Source organism: Schistocerca piceifrons, chromosome 4 (genome assembly GCF_021461385.2).
Source record: "Schistocerca piceifrons isolate TAMUIC-IGC-003096 chromosome 4, iqSchPice1.1, whole genome shotgun sequence".
Classification (NCBI taxonomy): domain Eukaryota; kingdom Metazoa; phylum Arthropoda; class Insecta; order Orthoptera; family Acrididae; genus Schistocerca; species Schistocerca piceifrons.
In genome coordinates, this window is record NC_060141.1 from 51,263,004 (window position 1) to 51,283,859 (window position 20,856).

General features: G+C 41.9%; 1 protein-coding gene across 3 annotated transcripts in view; it reads left to right on the top strand.

Moving 5' to 3' along the window:
• LOC124795386 (band 7 protein AGAP004871) overlaps nucleotides 1–20,856 on the top strand; it is a 470,831-nt gene that overhangs the window by 424,670 nt on the left and 25,305 nt on the right. For all 3 annotated transcript variants that reach the window (XM_047259400.1, XM_047259398.1, XM_047259399.1), the window contains exon 8: nucleotides 8,951–9,052. In XM_047259400.1, the coding sequence (XP_047115356.1) occupies nucleotides 8,951–9,052 (102 nt within the window). The remainder of the gene's footprint in view (nucleotides 1–8,950; nucleotides 9,053–20,856) is intronic.

Sequence of the window (20,856 nt, forward strand, 5' to 3'; positions counted from 1 at the left end):
CGCACTAGGGGACACAGTACAAGGCCTGACAGGGTGAAGCAGGTGCAGTAGAGTGTGCGGTTGGCGGCCATGCAAGACTTCAGCAGGGCTACGATCAACCAGAGGCGTGAAGCGATAAGAACTCAGAAATTGCAACAGAGTGTCATCTGTGGAAAAATCACTAAGGAATTTTTTCATCTGGCTTTTGAAAGTGCGGACAAGGTGCTCACCTCCCCATTCGATTGCAGATGGAAGGGCGGTGCTGTAACATGATGAATCCCTTGTCCAGTACAAAAATCACGGAAGGTCTGCGAAGAGAACTGAGGGCCATTGTCCTTGACAATCGTGGATGGAAGACCTTCTAGCGCAAAGATTTGGGACAAAGCCAGTGTCGTCGCCGCAGTGGTGGGCGACGGACATCGAACAACAAACGGAAACTTCGAGAAGGCGTCAATCAACAGTAGCCAATAAGTGCCGAGGAAGGGGCCGGCAAAGTCAGCATGCACCCGTTCCCACGGCTGCACCAGATCAGGCCACGGAGAGGGCATAGTACGAGGTGCAGCAGTTGTTGAGCACACTGACCACACACAGTGACCATGTGGGCGATGTCTGAATCAATACCAGGCCAATAAATGTGCTTGCGGGCCAGGGACTTAGTCCGAGAAATCCCCCAATGGCCTTCATGCAATAGTTTGAGAACATCTTTGTGAAGAGAGGCTGGCACCACGACCCGTGGAGATGCGCCATCCGTGGCCAGAAGAACAACACCCTCATAAACAGACAGATGAAGGCGCAAGGCATGGTAGCTGCGAAGGGGTTCCGATGCCCGGCCCTTGGTCCGGTCCGGCCAACACCGTTGAACAAAACCGATCACCTGACCCAGGACTGGGTCCTGCGCAGTAGCCGACATGACCTGCGAACCTGTAAGTGGAAAACCCTCGACCGCACGACGTTCTTCCTCATCAATGTGGAAACAGAGTAGTTCATCTTGATCGAAAACCGGGTCGGGGCCCATCGGCAAACGCGACAACGCGTCAGCGTTGGCGTGCTGGGCCGTGGGGCGATAGTGAATCTCATAGTGAAAACGAGACAAGTATAAGGCCCAACGTTGCAGGTGGTGAGCTGCCTTATCTGGAAGCGACGCCGAGGGGCTGAACAGAGAGACCAGCGGCTTGTGGTTGGTGATGAGGTGAAACTTAGAACCATACAAAAAAACGCTGAACTTTTTTAGAGCATAAATGATAGCGAGCGCCTCCTTTTTGATTTGAGAGTAACGCCGTTGGGCATCGTTGAGGGTCTTGGAAGCGTAGGCGATGGGTCGTTCTGACCCATCCTCATACCGATGGGCGAGAACAGCCCCTAGGCCATACTGTGACACGTCAGTCACCAGAACCAAGTGCTGACCCGGACGGAATGTGGCAAGACAAGGCGCCGACTGCAAATGAGCCTTCAGGTGGACAAAAGCCTGCTCACACTAATCGGACCAGCAGAAAGGAACGTTTTTGCGTAACAGCTGATGCAGAGGATGAGCCACCGCCGCCGCGGAGGGAATGAATTTGTGATAATAAGCAATCTTGCCTAGAAACGCCTGAAGTTCTTTGACCGCAGACGGCCGGGGTAGAGCGGTAAAGGCTGCAACATGCTGTCATAGAGGACATATACCCTCACAGGACAAGTGGAAACCAAGATAAACAATGGAGGGTTGGAAGAACTGTGACTTGTCCAGATTGCACTTCAACCCAGCCGAATGCAGAACCCGAAACAGTGAACGCAAATTGAGAAGGTGCTCCTCAGCGGAGGCCCCCGTGACAACAATGTCATCCAGGTAGCTGATGCAGCCAGGAACGGAGGCCGTGAGCTGTTCCAAAAGCAGCTGAAAAATGGCCGGCGCACTAGCGACGCCAAAGGGTAAACGCTGGTACTGATACAACCCACAAGGAGTGTTGATGCCGAGAAATTCCTTGGAAGACGCATCCAACGGCAACTGATGGTACGCCTCCGATAAGTCAAGTTTGAAAAAGAACTGGCCCCCAGCGAGCTTGGTAAATAACTCCTCAGGACGGGGAAGTGGATAAGTGTCAATGAGGCTCTGAGCGTTGACAGTGGCTTTAAAATCACCGCACAATCGCAGACTCCCGTTTGGTTTAGAAACCACCACGATTGGCGATGCCCATTCGCTGGAGGTAACAGGAAGCAGAATCCCTGAAGCTGTTAACCTGTCTATCTCAGCCTTGATAGGCGCACGCAACGCCATCGGAATAGGGCGTGCCCGGAAAAAGTTAGGGTGAGCTGTAGGTTTAAGAGTAATGTGGGCTTCAAAATCCTTGGCCCGACCCAGACCAGTAGAGAACACGGACGAGAATTCAGAACACAATCCATCTAGCTGTTGATACGGAATATCCACAGATATGAGGTGCACATCATCATCAATGGAGAACCCAAACAACTGGAAAGCATCATGACCGAACAGGTTTTCCATGCCCGCATGATCCACCACATAAAACGTGAGGGGCCTAACAACAGACTTGTAGGCAATGGAAGCATCAAACTGGCCAACGATAGGAATTTTCTGTTTATTATAAGTTCGCAGATTTCGCGTAACTGGAGACAAGGGAGGGGAGCCCAACTCCAAATATGTGCGAGAATTAATGAGAGTTACTGCAGAGCCAGTGTCCACTTGCATGCGAATGTCTTTATCCAGAACACGAACAGTAACAAACAACTTATTTGTTTGAGAAAGCACACAGTTAACATCCATGTCCGATGCCTCGTCCTCGTCAACAGGAACTTTAGGGGACTGACACACAGAAGCAATGTGGCCTTTTTTCCTAAATGAATTACACGTGGCCCAACGTTTTGGGCATGCGGCCCTGTCATGCTGTACGAAACAACGTGGACAAGAAGGAAGCGCGGAACGAACCTGCTTCTGTGGTTGCTGTTTTCGCTGCGAGCGTGGTGGCCCAACGCGACGTTGTTGACGCGAGTGAACCGCCGCCACATCGTCGTTTCCCTGTGAAACAGGCAAATTGTCCGCGTCGAAAGTGGTCTGTACAGCACCCACATCACACCACGCGTCTATTTGCGCACCAGCAGCGTGAGACACTTCAAAAGATTGAGCGATGCTGAGAACTTCCGACAACGATGGGTTTGGCAGTTGTAAGGCACGTTGCCAAACTTCTTTATCAGGAGCAAGCCGTAGAATAGCGTCCCGAACCATTGAATCAGCATAAGACTCATGAGTGTCCGTGACAAACTGACATTTCCTACTCAGACCGTGTAGTTCCGCTGCCCAAGCCCGGTAAGATTGATGGGGCTGTTTACAACACCGGTAGAACACCACGCGGGCGGCAACGACGTGGGTGTTTTTTTGGTAATAGTTAGACAATAATTCACACATTTCTTGGAAGGACAGAGAGGCAGGTTCCCGCAGAGGGGCTAACTGAGATAGCAGCTGATAGATCCGTGGGGAAATCCAAGATAGAAATAACGACTTACACATAGGAGAGTCGACAACACCGAAAGCCAAGAAGTGTTGCCGCAAACGCTTCTCATAATCCTCCCAGTCTTCAGCGGCCTCGTCGTAAGGAGGGAACGGAGGCAGAGAAGAGGAAGACAGACGATGAGTTAGCGACGTCGACAATGCCTGAATAGCAGCCGTCAGCTGTGTTTGTTGTGCCTGAATAGCAGCCATCAGCTGTGTTTGTTGTTCAATGAGCGCTTGCATAAGCTGTTCCATGTCAGCCCCGACACGAACACACAATGCCACAACGCAGGAAAAAAAATATCCCATCCTCGTCGCCAAAAAGTGTTATAACCTTTAATCACTAATAAATTGCGTGGATACACAAAAGTAGGGACAATAGCAGGTTACATGCTATTAACTCCGTATCTGTCATTAGACTGCCGTGCCATGACATGCGGCCGGCGCCGTTCATAGCCAGGTGGCGCCCCCGCGCTCGGTCGAGCTGCGGAGCGCCTCTATCGCCGTGTTCGCGTACTGACGTAGCGGCACTTTTAAATCTCGTGGCACTGTCACAACAACAGCTAATTTCCTTGTTAATCGTTTATCAAGCTGCACTTGGGTCCATTTCATCCACAGCAGGATGTTAAAACCTCTCCTTCTCTTTTTTGTTCCTTTCTTGAAATGTCACATGTTTTCCTTTCTGCATTAGTACCTGTGGTCTTCATAAATCTTGAATAGTTCATTTCACAAGAAGTCAAGCAGTGTATCTGTCCTCTCCCTTAGCTACAAAATGACTTTTCATCATTCTCCTTTTAGCATGTGGGTTTTGTTACATTACACTATAGTGTCTTGTTAAATATGTATGTGATGTAACAGTTATGCAAGCTGTTTATCTTACAAAGATTTCTTCACCAGTTGTGACAACTGAAATTTGGCACTAGACCACTATGTATCCCAGATCTCCCATGTCTCACAAGCCGTCACCTAGACCAAATCGGCCATCCATGTGTACATTCAGTACTCTATTGTAACAGACATTTCCCTAAGAGGAACATTGTCATAACTTTCTTCCCTGTCATGCTGTTCCATTACACTCTATATATTACTCATGGTGTTCAGGAGCAATTTTCATAGGCTCAACTGAATTTGTCACATCTCTTACCAGTTTCTTACCATCATAAACATTACAGTAAAGAACCAATGCATGTATTCACTTGAAACAGTGTTAGACATTACTTGTCAAAGTTTTCAGTACTGATACATCATAATGACAATTCATGTGAGGAAATTTAACAATATAACACATTTTTTATTCCCTAGCATCTCAAAGTTACCACTCGACTAATACCATACTACCAAGCTGGAATTTTATTCATTATATTAATGCCATGTGTAAAATGACTGCTATTTCACATGCTGTTCATGAAAATTTGAGTACTAGCATACATAAACTCATTGGCATCACAATGCCAGCAACTGTAAAGATTCTGGAGAGTTTGGAATTTCCAGAAAGAATATTTTTCCAGAAACAATTTAATAATCACCTAAAAACCAAAATATGGATTTGAACAATTCATAACAATAGTTAAAACTTATCGATAACTACCATTCCTAACTAATATGAAGTTGTGAGGGAAGTAAAAAAACTAAACCATAGTCAGCTAAAATTAAATTACAAATTAAATATGAAAGTAATATTTATTTCCCACAACTAATCACAATGTTAAAGTGATAATTACAATGTTTATTCCACAAGATTTCGGGATTGCAGCCGGATCTCATCGACTTCTTTCCACAATATTTCGGCTGACAACCTTACAGCCATCTTCAGGCGAGTGTTTGACACTGGAGATTGCTAGTGCAAGTCACTCTATTTATACGTAAAAGTGCCGCAGGTGCGCATGCACAAGTTACTGTAGCATGCATGCCACCTGTCAATTCCAAGGCTCTCTACAATATTACTGCATCTATGGAGCGCAAACGAATGCGTGAAAAAAGTAAAACATGCACGCAGACGTGTCCAAAACAATAAAATGCAAAATATTCAATATTAAAATCAAAATTACTTGTCGCTCAACATGTCAGAAGCCATAAAAAGTTTTCTTTTGGTTGAAATTTAAGAAATCAATGGGTCCCAGGCCTTATTCAATAAAAAGCCGCCATCACGATTAATGAGATTTTCCACTAAATGTATTTCCATGGATTCCTTCACAACTGAACCCCAGAAGGATCTCGATGGGGCCAAGATTTTCATGGCTGAATAATCCATAGTATGTCCTGTGGAAATACAATGTTTGGCTACGGCCGACTTACTGGGCTGTAAAAGGCGAGTGTGGGGCTCATGTTCAACGCAGCGGTCGTGTACTGTGCGTGTGGTCTGACCAATGTAGGCTTTCCCACACTCGCAAGGTATTTTATAAATTCCAGCCTTCCGTAATCCCAGATCATCCTTGGCTGAGCCTAGAAGAGCAAGAGTCTTTGTAGGTGGCCGGAAGATTGCTTTCACACGATGTTTCTTTAAAATTCTGCCTACTTTTGATGAAATGTTCCCGACATATGGGAGAAATGCTCTGGACTTATACACCTCCTTATCCTCTTGATCTTGTGGATGGTCACGTTTTTTCCTCCTTAAAGCAGTACTGATCTGATGTGCAGAATAACCATTATGTTGAAATACCGATTTCAAGTGCTCTAATTCGTCTGCAAGGCTGTCTTTATCAGACACGACACGTGCCCTATGCACCAACATTTGAAGGACGCCCATAGTTTGTGACGGGTGAGGAGAGCTTGACGCCTGCAGGTACAGATCCATATGCATGGGTTTTCGATAGACAGAATGCCCCAATGACCCATCCACCCTGCGTTTAACCATGACGTCCAGAAATGGTAGGCAACCATCCTTTTCAACTTCCATCGTAAACTGAATGTTTGTGTGGATGGAATTCAGATGTTGTAAAAACCGTGAAAGCTCTTCTTCACCATGAGGCCACACTACAAAGGTATCGTCCACGTACCGCCAGAAGACTGTTGGTTTCAACATCACCGAATCGAGAGCCCTCTCCTCAAAGTCTTCCATATAAAAGTTTGCTACCAGAGGGGACAGAGGACTGCCCATGGCAACACCGTCAAGTTGCTCAAAATATTCATTATTAAATAGAAAGTAAGTAGAGGACAGGGCATGGTGAAACAGCGCCGTTATATCGGCCGTAAACTTATTGCCGATAAGTGACAATGAATCCAGAAGAGGGACCCTCGTGAATAGTGAAACGACATCGAAACTTACTAACAAGTCCGAATCCTTCAGCTGTAGTGTTCTCAGTCTATTGATAAAGTCCACAGAGTTGCGAATATAGTGCGTACATTTGCCAACAAAAGGTCTTAGTAGCGAAGCCAAATGACTAGATAAATCATATGTTGGAGCAAAGTTCGCGAGAGTGACACATTTTATCAAGACCGCCGCTGCGAAGTTCATCACTTGTAAAGCAAGTTTAGCCCTTGTGAAGGAGGGGATACGTTTCACTCGCCGGGAACTGGACATGGTTTCGAAAGAGCTGTTTTATTTGCATATGGAGATTGAAAATCTCATTAATCGTGATGGAGGCTTTTTATTGAATAAGGCCTGAGACCCATTGATTTCTTTCATTTCAACCAAAAGAAAACTTTTTATGGCTTCTGACATGTCGAGCAACAAGTAATTTTAATTTTAATATTGAATATTTTGCATTTTATTGTTTTGGACACTTCTGCGTGCATGTTTTACTTTTTTCACGCATTCGTTTGCGCTCCATAGATGCAGTAATATTGTAGAGGGCCTTGGATTCGACAGGTGGCGCGCATGCTACGGTAACTTGTGCATGCGCACCTGCGGCACTTTTACGTATAAATAGAGCAACTTGCACTAGCAATCTCCAGTGTCAAACACTCGCCTGAAGATGGCTGTAAGGTTGTCAGCCGAAATATCGTGGAAAGAAGTCGATGAGATCTGGCTGCAATCCTGAAATCTTGTGGGATATTCGATACGACGGGATAATTTCAAGAGTCACATTACAATGTTCGTTAAATATCAAACTATTTCAAATTACTATTGCAGGTTGTTAAGAACTTGTAACACTTAACACAAGAAGTGCAAGCTGGTAAACCAGGTAAGGCAAGACAGGAAATGAAAGGCTGTTAGACTGTGCATGATTAAGGGGAAGATAAATGCCACCTATAGGAAAATTAAAGAGACCTTTGAAGCACAGAGAGGTGCCTTAGGAATTTCAAGAGCTGAGATGGCAATCCACTACTAACAAAAGAGGAAGCTGAAATGTTGAAGTAAAATATGGAAGGACTGTAGAAGGTAAATTAATTTCTAGACAATATTTTAGAAAGAGAAGAGGATGTAAATGAACATAAGGTGGGACATAAAGTCAAATGAAGTTTCCTGGTGTAGACAGCATTCCCTCAGAATTATTAAGATCCTCAGGAGAGCCAGCTATCTTATGTACAAGATATGTCAGACAAGTGAAATCCTCAGATTTCAAGAAGAATCAGTAAATCCTATTCCAAAGAAGGCAGGTGACGATATGTATGAATATTACCAAATTCAAAAGCAAAGCAAACCTACATTTGTAGACTTAGAGAAAGCTTTTGACATTGATGACAGGAACACACCCTTGGAAATTCTGAAGGCAGCACAGATTAAAAAAACATAGATTGAAAAGCTATCTACAGCTTGTACAGAAACCATGCTGCAGTTTTAGGAGTCAGAGGGTGTGAAAATGAAGCCATGGTTGAGGAGGGAATGAGAAGGGTTGCAGCCTCTCCCCAGTGTTATTCAGTCTATACATTGAACAAGCAGTAAAGTAAACCAAGGATAAATTTGGAAAGAGAATTAATGTTCAGGGGGAAGAAATAAAAATTTTGCAGTTTGTAGATGGCATTGCCGAAATGTTTGGTCATCCAAAGATACAAAATATCTGACAGAGAGCAAAGTAAACTTTGAAAGTAAAGTGTAAAAGTTTCTTTTTGACAACTCCTTCTATACCTTAGAAGAATTTCTGTCATAGTAATGTGTAAAAGGAGCTGGGTAGAAATTGCTAACTCACATGTGTATATTTAATAATAAAAAATAAAACAAAAAAACTTATAAATGTTCAACATGTAGCCATATTTACAAAATAATTTGTGTAGTGAATGTAAAATGGCTTGTTCCTTATCATAAAGATTTATCATAAAAATGATCTGTGGTATCTGTCACTGAGGGCAACCTTTGCTCAAAAGTCAGTTTCAACCTTTGTTTAAACTTTCCCATGCTTCTGTTAGAGCAAGTAATTCATGTAGCTTCAGTAAATGTAACTGTTTTAACTGTTTCTACCTAGTATTGGCTTCTGTTCACACAGGTATTGGACTATTTCAGCAGAACTACCACTGCCCAAGTGGTGAATAAGGTCTTCTTTTTATCAATCACTTTCAAAAAGATTTATTCTAGAGTTGTCTAATATGTATTTGGTATGGGCATGGTTGCAGGTAATTGCAGCTGAAGGTGAACAAAAGGCTTCAAGAGCCTTACGTGAAGCATCTGAAGTTATTGGAGACTCTCCTGCTGCTCTCCAGCTCCGGTATTTGCAGGTAATTAAAATAAGAAACAGTATTTTAGCACTAATGATAAAAATAATTCTTCTACAGAGCACTCATTTATATTGTACATAATTCACTGGGTTGGCATCCTTACCAATTTGAATTAAAGAAAGGGAAGATTCAATGAAGAACTAAATGATTCTGGTCAGTCTTTTGATTAGTTAGTGCAAGATTGTTGCATATACATTAAACAGAACCCTGTAAAACAATACAGTGACACAATAAGGATACTTAACATTGGGAATAGGCTAAATCTAAAAAAAATTCAGAGCCTGTGTTGCAAACAGAATAAAAAATACATGATTTTCTTCAACATACATTTCTTACAGTGATGATGGTACTAAAATAATGGAAACTTCAGCATATACAGAGGAATAATGACCGCCATTCTTTGTGTGTGCCATCAACTTCTCTATCCATACTCTAAAAACCACTGTGAAGTGCATGTAAACTTTAAAAGAGATACAGAAAAATTAATTTAAAGTCCGAATCTATTATACTACTTGGTTTGCAAGTTATATTTAAGAACTGAGACTGCAACACCCAAATATGCAGTTTGTGTTGTTTAAGAAAAATACATGGAATAATTTATTGATTCCACCAAGCTAACAGAAAACTAAATTAAACTCTGCCTGAACAGGCCATAAAGGGCCAATGGTACCAAACAGTACCATGTCATCCTCAGCCCACAGGCATCACTGGATGCAGATGTGGAGGGGCATGTGGTCAGCAAACCACCCTCCTGACCATATGTCAGCTTATGACACTGTGAAGCTAACAAAGCATCTCAAATCTTTGTAGGTATTTACACGCACTGACTGTCATCACAAATTCAGAAACAGTGTTAATACGTGACATATATAATAGTTGCGATTATGCTGCACTTGTGAACTTTTAAATACTGACTTAATAAAAATAGACAATGAGCAGAAAAAATGGAAATGTTGCATTAATCACATTATTATTTGTGCTGCAGCATGGAGAAATGGTTTTCCAAATAGAATATTGCTGGCAAAATGTGTGGAATAAGGCAGTTTAGCTTACAGCTGTTGATCCATCATGAAATATGTTATACCTTATATTCAAAATCTTTAAAAAATTCTTCAAAAGGTATGTTTACTTGAGTAAATACAAATTAACATTAAGGATCAATAATTGTCTGAAAGGTGATACTGCTGCCAAAATCTGTAAAAAGCATACAAGTAGTTTACAACTGACAATATAAGTGAAATTTTGTGCAACACTCAATTGTTCAAAAATACACCATCTATCATGCATTAGTCAATGAAGGTACTGAGGAACCAGTGAAAATACTAAAATATTCTAATATACACTCCTGGAAATGGAAAAAAGAACACATTGACACCGGTGTGTCAGACCCACCATACTTGCTCCGGACACTGCGAGAGGGCTGTACAAGCAATGATCACACGCACGGCACAGTGGACACACCAGAAACCGCGGTGTTGGCTGTCGAATGGCGCTAGCTGCGCAGCATTTGTGCACCGCCGCCGTCAGTGTCAGCCAGTTTGCCGTGGCATATGGAGCTCCATCGCAGTCTTTAACACTGGTAGCATGCCGCGACAGCGTGGACGTGAACCGTATGTGCAGTTGACGGACTTTGAGCGAGGGCATATAGTGGGCATGCGGGAGGCCGGGTGGACGTACCACCGTATTGCTCAACACGTGGGGCGTGAGGTCTCCACAGTACATCGATGTTGTCGCCAGTGGTTGGTGGAAGGTGCACGTGCCCGTCGACCTGGGACCGGACCGCAGCGACGCACGGATGCACGCCAAGACCGTAGGATCCTATGCAGTGCCGTAGGGGACCGCACCGCCACTTCCCAGAAAATTAGGGACACTGTTGCACCTGGGGTATCAGCAAGAACCATTCGCAACCATCTCCATGAAGCTGGGCTACGGTCCCGCACACCGTTAGGCCGTCTTCCGCTCACGCCCCAAAATCGTGCAGCCCGCCTCCAGTGGTGTCGCGACAGGCGTGAATGGAGGGACGAATGGAGACGTGTCGTCTTCAGCGATGAGAGTCGCTTCTGCCTTGGTGCCAATGAAGGACGTATGCGTGTTTGGCGCCGTGCAGGTGAGCGCCACAATCAGGACTGCATACGACCGAGGCACACAGGGCCAACACCCGGCATCATGGTGTGGGGAGCGATCTCCTACACTGGCCGTACACCACTGGTGATCGTCGAGGGGACACTGAATAGTGCACGGTACATCCAAACCGTCATCGAACCCATCGTTCTACCATTCCTAGACCGGCAAGGGAACTTGCTGTTCCAACAGGACAATGCACGTCCGCATGTATCCTGTGCCACCCAACGTGCTCTAGAAGGTGTAAGTCAACTACCCTGGCCAGCAAGATCTCCGGATCTGTCCCCCATTGAGCATGTTTGGGACTGGATGAAGCGTCGTCTCACGCGGTCTGCACGTCCAGCACAAACGCTGGTCCAACTGAGGCACCAGGTGGAAATGGCATGGCAAGCTGTTCCACAGGACTACATCCAGCATCTCTACGATCGTCTCCATGGGAGAATAGCAGCCTGCATTGCTGCGAAAGGTGGATATACACTGTACTAGTGCCGACATTGTGCATGCTCTGTTGCCTGTGTCTATGTGCCTGTGGTTCTGTCAGTGTAATCATGTGATGTATCTGACCCCAGGAATGTGTCAATAAAGTTTCCCCTTCCTGGGACAATGAATTCACGGTGTTCTTATTTCAATTTCCAGGAGTGTAGAATGGTAAAAATGTCTAATCTGACACACACAGCAATGAGGAAACAAGAAACCAAAAGCTGACAATATTAAACAACATTTAACAATTCTTCTCAGATTCATGTACAGACATATAAATAGCCCTTTCTCATTCAATTCAGTTTCTACATTTTGCTTTGCAGTTCAGTGATGGTCTAAACAGTTTCTCAAAGATGTAATTATTTTTACATCAGAGTAGGACCATTTCAATATCAGTAGATCAGCATCTATAGGTAGAGAATTATCAGTTTATTTGTACATGGTTCATTCACTTAACCATTCTTATCTGATATTTTTACCAAGTGAAGTGGACTTGGGATGACAATGGTTCAAATCCACATCTGGCCATCCAGATTTAGCTTGTGCTCTGTCTCTAATGATTTCAATGCCAATTAGGTGTTAAACCCTAATCTTCCTTCCTTACATCTCACAGTTTGTTTAGTTTCTTCATAATTTTCTTTGAGTCTTGTGGAATCTCCTTTAATATGTGAGTTTCTCAATTGTTATTGCTCTATCCTATGAATTCACTTTGCTAGACAGTTGTGCACCTCCTTTTATGCCTTCTTCCTTGGGAAGAATTTGTGTATGTTTATTCTTCCATTGCAATTTATGTGCGCACACAGAAAAAGGACAGAAAATTATTGAGCAATGGAAAATTCAGGGTGGAATACAAACAACATGAAAAGGATAGATTGCTACTCATGACTTATGGTATTTTGTGGACTATAAGATGCACTTTTTCTTTGAAAGATTACCTCCAGAATTCAGGTGCATCTTATACTTGAAATTAATATAAAAAGTTGAGTGTTTGATTTGAAATTCATGCCAGTCTTAAACATGGCCATACATTCTATGCTGCAGTAAACTTATCTCTATATGGCAGCATTGGATTCAACTGAGAGCAGCAATGTGCTGATATGATGAATATGATTTGCGGGGATTCACAAGCATGCTAACACTGTCTCCCTTCCACCCCATCATCACAAACCCAAAACATTATCTAGCCTATGATTTGTCATTGCACTCTACACTGCCAGTGAACTTGAATTGAACGTGATTTGTGTTGTTGGTAATAGTACAATATTTCTGTTAGTAGTTAGCTTCATAATGGAAAAAAATAAAAGATACTCACATGATGTGGGTTATAAATTCATTATAATAGTATATGCAGAAGAATATGGAACCAGTGCAGCTGAGTGACATTTCAGCCCTCCACTAACAGAAAAAAAGCCATTCGCAATTGGTGGGCTTGTAAAGAAGAACCTCAAAAAGTGAGGAAGACTGAATGCACAAATAGAGGACCGACTGTAAAATGGCCAACACTAAAAGGTGACATATTGCAGTGGAGTCAAGGACAGTGTCAAAATGGCACTGGAATTTCTACAAAAATGATCCAAATACATGCTCATATCCAAATACATGCTCATAAGCTGGTATTACAGTGGAACTTAACAGATTTTAAGGGTGAACTTGGTTGGTGCTACAGGTTTATGAAACGTCATGGACTTAGCATGTGCATCAAAACCAGAATATCTCAGAAAATTATACAAGTGTATGAAGAGAAAACATTATCTTTCAGTTACTTTATTATTAAACATCAAAAGAAAACCAGGTGGAACTAATCCAAATAGTGAACATGGACAAAAGTCCGCTGATATTTGGTGTGCTGAGTAACAGAAGTGTTGCCATGAAAGGAGCTAAAAATGTAACTATAAAAACAAGTAAACATGAAAAAATGCACTACACTGTTGTCCATTCATGTTGTGCTGGTGGTACCAAATATAGTCCAATGATCATTTCCATGTACAAAACAGTTCCAAAGCCTTCTGAAACACCTCCAGGTTTTGTTGTTCACATAGATGACAAGAGTTGGATGGATGACATTGGTATGAAATTATGGATTAACAGAGTGTGGGGAAGAGAGAAGGTTCTTTATTGAAAAAGAGTTCTCTTCTTGTGCTAGATCAGTTTAACAGACATTTGGAAAATTCTGTGAAACAGAAACTGAGACATGGGAATGCAGAGCTTGCTGTTCCAGGAGGCCTTACTTCAAAATTGCTACCTCTTGAATTCTTGATAAATAAACCATTTAAAGTGTATATGAGAGAGGAATGGAACAAATGGATGATGGATGAAACCCAACATTAACTCACACCAAAGGGAGCTTTAAAATGACCTACAATCAAACAGGTATGTCATTGGATGAAACATTCATGGTCTAGAGTGAGAGAAGACATTATTGTTCAATCTTTCAAGACATGTGGCATAAGTAATGATCTTGATGGCAGCAAAGATTGTCATATATAAAGGGGGCAACAATGATGACAAAGAGGAAGATGAAAAAAAAAGAGGAAAGTCCAGTTGATGATTTTTGGGGATTTTAAAGGTCAGTTCAGTTTTATAAACTAAGAATTTTTTTAGTCTAGCTATGCAATCTAATAATAAAAATAGTAAAAATGTTATTTTTCAAAAAAAAAAAAATCACTTAAAATTGTGGTACATATTGAAGTCCATAGCATCTAACAGTTCATAGCATCTTACAGTCTGCAAAACAGAGTAGAGCAGGTGTTGAATTGCAGACATGCACAATGAGAAACAATGCTGGATATTTGAACTTTTGGACAAGAAGTTTCTTCTTCCAAACTAGCATGACACTCTGGTGCTGCAGACCATCTGCATACTTGACTGCACCTGACTTGAGCAGTGGTCTGCTGGCATGAGTAGTGGGAATAAGGAGGAGGCAAGGGACAAGAGGGGGAGGGATAGCAAAGTAGGGGTCGGAGAAGATGATGTGCTACCTGTGGGAGCATGCAAAGCTGTGGTAGTGACAGAATGGGCTACAAGGTGCAACGTCAAAAGGTTGCACTTGAGGCAGGGGTTGTGGGAGGGATGAGAGGGGAGAAAGGGAGAGGGGAGGACTGAAGAAAAGGAAAAACTATTAGGTAGTAGGTTCATTAGTGGGGTAGAAGGCACATGTAGTGTTGGAGTGTATGCAGGGAAGGGGATAGGTAAGTGGAGGACAGGAACAAGTGAAATTTGAGGCTAGGGGTATTGTGGGAGTGAAGCATATATTGTAGGAAGAGCTCTTACCAGTGCAGTTCAGAAAAGCTGGTGATAGTAGGAAGAATCTGGTTGGCACAGGCTGTGAACCAGTCATTGAAGTGAAGCATATTATGTAGGGGAGTATGTTCAACAGCTGGGTAATTTAGCTGTCTCTTGGCCCCTGTTTGGTGGTGTCCATTCATGTGGACATACAGTTTGTTAGTTGTCATGCCCACACAGAAACTGGCACTGGGGCTACAGCTTAGTTTGTATATCATATGGCTGCTTTCACATGTAGCCTTGCTTCTGATGGGGTGCAAGATGCCTGTTATGGGACTGGAGGAGGTGGTCATGGGAGGATGTGTGGGACAGGACTTGCATCTAGACCTATTTCAGGGGTATGAGCTGTGAGAAAAGGAGTGTGGATGAACAATGATGTGGTATAGGTTCAGTGGGCAGCAGAACATCACTGTAGGAGGGAAGGGATGGTGATTTCAGGACATGGCAAGAAGTAGTCCAAAGGGGACTGCTTGACACTACAAGTGTAACAACCTTGGATGGCTAGGCTGTATGGAAGGGATTTCTTGGCTTGGAATGGGTGGCAGCTGTTGCAGGGAAGCTATTGTTGGTGTTTGGTACGTTTGATGTGGACAGAGGTAGTGAAGTATCTGTCCTTGAAGTGGTGATCAGTATAGAAGAAGGTGGCTTGTTGAGTTGAGGAGGATTAGGTGATGCAAAAGGGGGAGAAGGTGTTGAGGATCAGGAAGAATGTGAACAGGGTGCCCTGATCCTTGGTTCAGATCATCAGTGAATCAGGTTAGGGGATTGGTATTCTGAGTGGCTAGGAAGGAGTCCTCTATATGGTAAAGAATAGGTTGACATAGGGCAGTGCCATGCATGTGTCCATTGTTGTACCATGGATTTCTTTGTAGGTGATGCTTTCCTAGAAGAAGTAATTGTAAGTGAGGATGTAGTTGGTCATGGTGACCAAGGGAGGAGGTTGTACATTTGGAGTTAGACAGGCATTGGGAAAGGTAGTGTTCAATAGTATCAAAGCCATGAGCATTGGGGATGTTGGTGTAAAGGGAGGTAGCACTGACAGCAATGACAGGGCACTGGGTGATAAAGCAACAGGAATTGTGGAGAGATGGTAAAGCAAATGGTTGATGTTTTTTGTGTGGGAGGGTAATTTACAGGTAATAAGCTGAAGGTGTTGGCCCATCAGAGCAGAAATTATCTCTATTCTGTGGAGGCACAGTTACCGGTGACCATGGGTTGTCCTAGGTGATTAGGTTTATGGACTTTAGGAAATGTGTAGAAGGTAGGAGCATGGGGAGTAGTGGGGGGTGACGTGACAGATAGGCTCAGTAAATAAATTCTGAGGATGGACCTAAGGATTTGAGGAGGGACCATAGATTCTGCTGGATTTCAGGAATGTGGTCGCTGTGGCAGGGTTTTGTAGGTGTCTATATCTAACAGTTGCCAGAGTCCATGTGCCAGTAATCAATGCAGTTCATAACCTCAATGATGGAGCCTTTGTTGGCACATAGGATTATAAGGTCAGGATCCCTTTACAGCTGGTGGACAGCAGTTCTTTCTGTGGATGTAAGGTTGTTTTCTAAATTTTGAGAATGATGTTGAGGCAATGTTCAAGGTTAGGAAACAGTGGATGACTTCAGGGCAAAGGGACTGGATCATGGATGGTCAAAGGAGAGAACTCAGTTTATAGCTTTTGTAGGTTTAGAGAAAGCTTTTGCCCACGTTGGCTGGACTACTTTCTTTGAAATTTTGGAAAGTTGTGGAGGAAATCTAGGAGAAATTTGAAAAGTGAACTAAAAATCAGGGAGAAAGGGAGACAAAATAAAAACTTTGCAATTTTTTTTATGACATTTAATTCTGTCAGAGACAGCAAAGGATTTGGAATAATAGTGAATGGATAAATAGTGTCTTGAGAAAAGCTTGTAAGACGAATGACAATAAAACACATGTAATAAATGGCAGACAAATTAAATCAAGCAATGCTGAGGGAATTAGATAAGGATATGAGACACTAAAAGATATAGATGAGTTATACTATATTGGCAGCATAACAACTGATGATGGCAAAAGCAGGGAATATATAAAATCCAGAATTTCAAGGGCAGGGAAAGAATTTCCAAAAAAGGGGAATTTGTTAAATTCTAACAGTAACGTGTTAGGAAGTCTTTTCTGAAGATATATGTCTGGAGTAAAATGTGAGCAACAAGCATTCAGACAAGAAGAGAACAGAAGCTTTCAAAATTTGGTACTATAGAAGAATGCTGATAATTAGATAGGCAAATCTAATAACAAATGAGGAGGTGCCAAACTGAATTGGGAAAAAAGATATTTGTGGTGCTATGTGGATGGAAGAAGGGATTAGATGATTGGACATGGAGGAATCATCAGTTTCTTAATGGAAGAAAGTGCACAAGATAAAAACTGTAGATGGAGAATGAGGCTTTCATATAGTATGCAACTTCAAATTTATGTAGGTTGTGGTAGTAATGTAGAGATGAGGAGGCTTGCACTGGATAGACTAGCATGGTGAGTTGAATCAAACTAGTCTTAGACTGAAGACCACAGCAATATCATACAAAAATGGAGATATCATAGAAGAGGGTAGGAGCATGCCTACATCATCACTGTGTCTTCTCAAATGTGGATGTTTTTGCTGTGAAAAACAGTGTTTTAATTTCTTGGTAAATATGAACCTATCCCCTGCAATTCAGCACAGCTACTGTAAAGTTATGAATACTGAAACCTCTATGGCACACTGGCTCTTGAAAACATTTTGAGTGGACTGAACCACATCAGTAGCACTACGGGGATACATTTTGACTTCTTTAAAGCATTAGATATAGTACAACACAGTATTTTATTGGAAATATTAGACAATACTTTTATAAATAGAATAGTTAAAAATAGTTTTCCAGTATTATCTTGAAAATGGTACCAGGCAGTGGAAGTCTGACAGAATCAAAGCATTAAATTGGCATAAAAAATTGAATCAATAACAGTAGGTGTTTCACAAGACTGTTTGTTATGATAGCTCCTATTCCTTGTTCATATTAAGGAAAACAGGGTCCCATTAAACTACACTATGTGATCAAAAGTATCTGGACACACCCAAAAAACATACATTTTTCATCTAAGGTGCATTGTGCTGCCACCTACAGCCAGGTACTCCATATCAGTGACCTCAGTAGTCATTAGACATTGTGAGAGAGCAGAATGGGGTGCTCCATGGAACTCACAGACTTCAAACATGGTCAGCTGATTGGGTGTCACTTGTGTCATACATCTGTACATTTCCAAGCTCCTAAACAACCCGAGGTCCACTGTTTCTGATGTGATAGTGAAGTAGAAACATGAAGGGACACATACAGCATAAAAGCGTACAGGCCAACCTCATCTGTTGACTGACAGAGACTGACAACAGTTGAAGAAGGCTGTAACATGAAATAGGCAGACATCTACCCAGACCATCATACAGGAATTTGTAATGGATCTGGGAGATGTTATTTTTTTACCGTATTTGTCGATACTGAATTGAAAATGTTTTCTTATATTTTTGTCAGAATTTATTATAATTTGTCTTAGTATATGTTAATTTACTTCTGTTTTTGAGAGTAAAAGCGTATTGATTACTATTAGAAAATGTATCAAAGAATAGCAAAGAAACTGATTGTGTAAAATATCTTTGACGTTGGAGTAGTCTTTGACTATAGTCAGTCCGAGTCGGAAGCTAACTCTTGGTGTGTGTTGACGGAAGAACAATGTGAAGGTCGCAGTCATAAATAATTTTGAATTATGTTAACTATTATTTTTGTATTAACTAAAAAGAAGAATCTACATTTGAAGAAACTGTATTTGAAACACCAAAATGAGAGAAACACGCTGAACCACGTCATTTTCTGCAGCCGACAACGATGCACTGTGAAATCATACTTAGACAACTGAAGCCAAGACTTATATTTGCTTGCAAACGTTTAATGGAAAAGGTACTGTCATGAAATATGGCAAATTTAAGTTTATAAAAAATAGTGAACATATTTTCAACTTGTGTAATAGTCGGGAAGGCATGCCATATTTCAAATTCCAAACTGCATCTGGCTCCATTGCAAATACTATGACAATTAGACAGGAGGTGAGAAAACTTGGATTTCATGGTAGAGTGGCTGCTCATAAGCCACACATCATGCTGGTAAATGCCAAACGACACTTCGCTTGGTGTAAGCAGCATAAACATTTGACGACTGAACAGTGGAAAAACATTGTATGGAGTGACAAATCATGCTATACAATGTGGCTATCTGATGGCAGGGTGTGGGTATGGCAAATGCCTGGTGATCATCATCTGCCAGCTTGTGTAGTGTCAATAGTAAAATTCGGAGGCGGTGGTGTTACGGTGGGGTCATGTTTTTCACAGAGGGGCTTACAACCCTTGTTGTTTTGAATGGCACTATCACAGCACAGGTCTACATTGATGTTTTAAGCACTTTCTTGCTTCCCACTTTTGAAGAGCAATTCGAGGATGGTGACTGTGTCTTTCAATACAATCAAGCTCCAGTTCATAATGCATGACTTGTGGTGGAATGGTTACATGGCGATAACATGCCTGTAATAGACTGGCCTGCACAAGGTCTTGACCTGACTCCTACAGAACACCTTTGGGATGTTTTGGAACACTGACTTTGCACCAGGCCTCACCAACTGACATTGATACCTCTCCTCAGTGCAGTACTCTATGAAGAATGTGATGCCATTCCCCAAGAAATCTTCCAGCACCTGACTGAATGTATGACTATGAGAGTGGAAGCTGTTATCAAGGCTAAGGGTGGGCCAACACCATATTGAATTCCTGAATTACTGATGGAGGACACAATGAACTTGTAAGTCATTTTGAGCCAGATGTCCAGATACTTTTGATCACATAGTGTATGTACATATTATAATGTCTGCTGATGATGCAAGTATCATTATAAGGGATGTAAATCAGGCATTGTGAAACACTGCAAAAAGAGTTCTGGAGTATATGTAAAACATGTTTGACCAAAATTTGCTTGATGTGAATTTTTGAAAAACAAATTTTATTTCTGTTAAGAAATTGCCCGGCAAGCAGTCATAACCACATATTAGAGATGGTCTACCTGACAGGAGGCTCTGGTCACACAACATTTTGTTTCGATATGGGGGTACAGTAACTTCTTGTGGTTGCAACTTGGTGGAAATATTTAAGTATGAGATTATGTTTATGACACAGTAAAACAAATTTCATAATGGTTCTTACCTAGCAAAAATGGACCGTATGAATAAATACAAGTTTTCAATTAATACCTCACAAACAATTATTTGTTCAACCAAACATGCTTCTTTTGCCTTGTATGTTCATCCAAAAAAGTGTAATTAACATAAAGCTAGATTAAATTAATCATGTACATTGATAATTAATTCTGATCTCCACCCATACAATACAAGGACATGTAACAACTTCTGTATAATGAAAGTAAATTAGATTACCAAATAAAAACATCAAAGCAACTTGGGTATTAGACTGTATAACAAATTTGTTGATGCCATAAAGGTAATTAAGATCTTTGCTGTGCTTAAGAATACTCTTTTCAAATATCTGGTACTAAACTACTTCTATGATTACTTAGATCAAACACAATACACAGTTGTTGAACCTTGCAGTAAAGGACTGCAATGTCATTATTTAGATAAAATGTTAATGTTACATTATTAGTCAACATTTTTCTCTGCTTCTATTATTTTATACTTCCATCAACACCAGTGGTTCCCAATCTTTCGTAGATCATTACCCATGAGTGCAGTCATACATTAGTTACTATCCCTGCCCTCTGCCCTGCCTGCTGTCTGTTGCCCCCTGTAGCACGTAACTAAACTGTAAAATGAAAGACTTTTCTTGGGGCACTTTTATTTTTAAAATGATGAAATAT